Source organism: Chiloscyllium plagiosum, chromosome 15, assembly GCF_004010195.1.
Source record: "Chiloscyllium plagiosum isolate BGI_BamShark_2017 chromosome 15, ASM401019v2, whole genome shotgun sequence".
NCBI lineage: Eukaryota > Metazoa > Chordata > Chondrichthyes > Orectolobiformes > Hemiscylliidae > Chiloscyllium > Chiloscyllium plagiosum.
The window spans coordinates 79081519-79084540 of record NC_057724.1 but is presented as its reverse complement, the minus strand read 5'-3'; the positions used below and the strand labels follow the sequence as shown (position 1 = coordinate 79084540).

Genomic DNA, 3022 nt, shown 5'->3' with positions numbered 1-3022 from the left:
TGGAGGAAGAGGGAAGTGTGGGTGGGGATGCAGAAGAGGGGAAGGGAGATTTAAAGAGAGCCAGGACAGACAGGAAAGATGGGGAAAGAGAGAGAGAGAGAGAGAGAGAAGGGGAGGAGACAGGGAAGGAATAAAAAAAAGAGAAAGAAATGTTTATCAATTATGATAAATCAGAATACTCAGTTGCCTGTGGTTTGGGGACAGGAGTGAGGGGTTACGGAGCAGGATCACGACATGGTGAGGGATTCTGAACCTCTCACCCCGCCCCCACAACCACCCGGCCCTTCCCATCCCAGTAAGGGCCAAACATCTCCACACTGCTCTCCACATTTCCGTTCAGATAAACCACCGTTACCAGAGAGGCAGAGCATCGGGGGGAGGGGGTGGGATCTAAACCCATCGAGGGGGGCATTGTGGTGGAAGGGGGTGAGCCGAGGGAACAGGAGAAAGCTGTGCGAGGGAGCGTGCGATACTCACACATGGAAGTAGTTCCTTTTATTGGCGAAGATGACCCTGGGGCTGATGTAAAACTGGAGCAGAGGCCCGAAGACGACCAACGCAGCCAGCCATAGGTGGTAATAACCTCGCACAATCTGGCTTCCGAGGACTGCGGCAATCTGGTCAGTTACAAACACCAGCGCATCCCAGAGGATCATCCTGCACTGTTCTCTCTCTGCTACTGCACACGAGCAGAGGGAGTGCCAAAAGCCCTTCAGCTTCATCTCCAAGGTTCACCCATCCAGCGAAATCAGAAAGATTGCCAATGTACAGATTCTCCCTCCCTCTTTCTCTCTGTTTCAGCTAATTCCATATTCTCTCTCTCTCTCTCTCGATCCATTTCGCTCACACCCGGTTAATCCTCTCTCATTCCTTCTCGAGCCCCTCACTTTCTCATCACCGACTCCCAAAGATTTGTCCCTCGCCGCTAACGTCCTTCCAGTAGACTCACAGTTCCCATGCCCTTGTCCTCTGCTCTTGCTCAATCCCTCAGCACAGGCACACAGTCTGACACCAGAGGAATGTGATCCAAAATAGCACACAGAGGAGAGCAGCAGCAGCTGTTCCCAAGCAGCTCCCATGGGCAATTCAGAGGGAATCCACCCTTCTCACACTGAGATAATTCCTGCCAACATCGTCGTCGAGGAGGGGAAAGGAACAACCCAGAGAATTGACCACACCCTCCCACCAACAGACATCACCCCCTCACTTACTCACCACCTTCTGCTGTCAGACTGGCTCCTCGGATCTTCAAGGGGAGCGGGTGAGGGCGGGAACGGTGTTGGGTGAGGGGGTGAGTGAGCTCAAGACAGAGAAATCGACAGCTCCTCACAGCTGCCCTCTGACCCTCAAACTTCTGACTGGAATTTCTTTCCTGAACTCACACAAAAGCTCTGGGGGTAAACTGTTCCCTGGCACATTCACCATGGCGATGCTTGGCCAGAGCGCACTCACCAACCAATCACCACTTCTGTTTCTCAGGCCGTATAAATTATTGCTCCCTTGAGGATTTAGCATTCTTGTAACTCTGTCCTGATGAGTTCAAAACTGAAAATTGTTTTTTTAACAGTAACTTAGAGTTATAGAGTATAGAGATGTCCAGCATGGAAACAGAACTTTGGTCCAACTCATCCATGCCAACCAGATATCCCAACCTAATCTAGTCCCATTGACCAGCGCCCGGCCCATATCGCTCCAAACCCTTCCTATTCATATACCCATCCAGATGCCTTTTAAATACTGCAATTGTACCAGCCTCCACCACTTCCTGGGGCAGCTCATTCTATACACCTACCACCCTCTGTGTGAAAATGTTGCCCCTTAGTTCTCTTTTATATCTTTCCCCTCTCACCCTAAACCTATGCCCTCTAGTGCAGACTCCCCTATTTACCCTATCAATGCCCCTCATGATGTTAGAAACCTCTATAAAGTCATCCCTCAGCCTCCGACCCTCCAGGGAAGCTTCTTCTGTGATAGAAAGTGGGAGCAATTTTAAAAGTTTTTTCGAGGAATGGGTGGTTAGTTCAAGAAAGGGAGTTTGGGCGAGAGGAGAGCACAGGAGAAAAAGCAAAAGAAAAAGAAATGGAGGGATGTGAGTTGGAAGAAAGCGAGGGAGGAGAGGGTAGGGAACAGTGAGACGGGTAGGGAGAGTGAAAGGGAGAGAGAAACGGAGGGAGGGGAGAGGACAGAGCTGAAGGCAGAGGTGGGAGGAAGAAAAAAGAGAAGCTGAAGGGATAGGAGAGATGGGTCACAAGGGGGAGAGAAAATGGTGTGGGCTGAGAGAGGAGAGAAGGGAAGAGAAGAGTGGGGAAAAAAAAGGAGGGGAAAGACACAAGTGTGGGAGTGCTGTCGTTTCAATCCCCTTCATGACCCTGGTGCATGCAAACAGGAGGAGGCCGTTCGGCCCTCTGTTTGAGGCTGCAGCCCCTCTGGAATAGTTGCTTTCCATTTAGACTGTCTGTCCATGTTCTTCTGATCCAACCTGATCTCCTCACATTTCTCCGCATAAACCTGCCCACTCCCTCAACCTAACTGACAATGTCCTTTCCATTGTGGCCAAATGCCGGACTCTCTGCAGGTTTCCCAATGGAGTGCCGAGCAGTGAAACCTCGCTGGTGATTATCAAGAGAATGCAGCCACCGAACCTGGTGGCTGCCTTTGCTTACCTACCTTGATACTGACCTATCCCCCGTAGTCCAGGAACTCCCCACATACATTCAAGTCACCACCCACACCCTCCACCTTCTCCAAGACTTCCGTTTCCCCGGCCCCCAATGCCTCATCTTCACCATGGATACGCAATCCCTCTACACCTCCGTCCGCCATGACCAGGGCCTCCAAGCCCTCCGTTTCTTCCTCTCCTGACATCCCCAATAGTACCCTTCCACCAACACTCTCATTCCTTTGGCAGAACTGGTCCTCACCCTTAACAATTTCTCCTTCGAATCCTCCCACTTCCTCCAGACCATGGGCACCCCTATGGGCCCCAGCTATGCCTGTCTCTTTGTTGGCTACGTAGAACAGT

General features: G+C 51.3%; 1 protein-coding gene across 1 annotated transcript in view; it reads right to left on the bottom strand.

Annotated features, from left to right (window-relative positions):
• Positions 1–1009, bottom strand: part of LOC122557525 (fat storage-inducing transmembrane protein 1-like) — a 2498-nt gene extending 1489 nt beyond the window's left edge. Inside the window, exon 1 of the mRNA XM_043705274.1 lies at positions 478–1009. Within this exon, the coding sequence (XP_043561209.1) occupies positions 478–722 (245 nt within the window). The 5' untranslated portion in view covers positions 723–1009. The remainder of the gene's footprint in view (positions 1–477) is intronic.
• Between the last annotated feature and the right edge of the window lie 2013 nt (positions 1010–3022).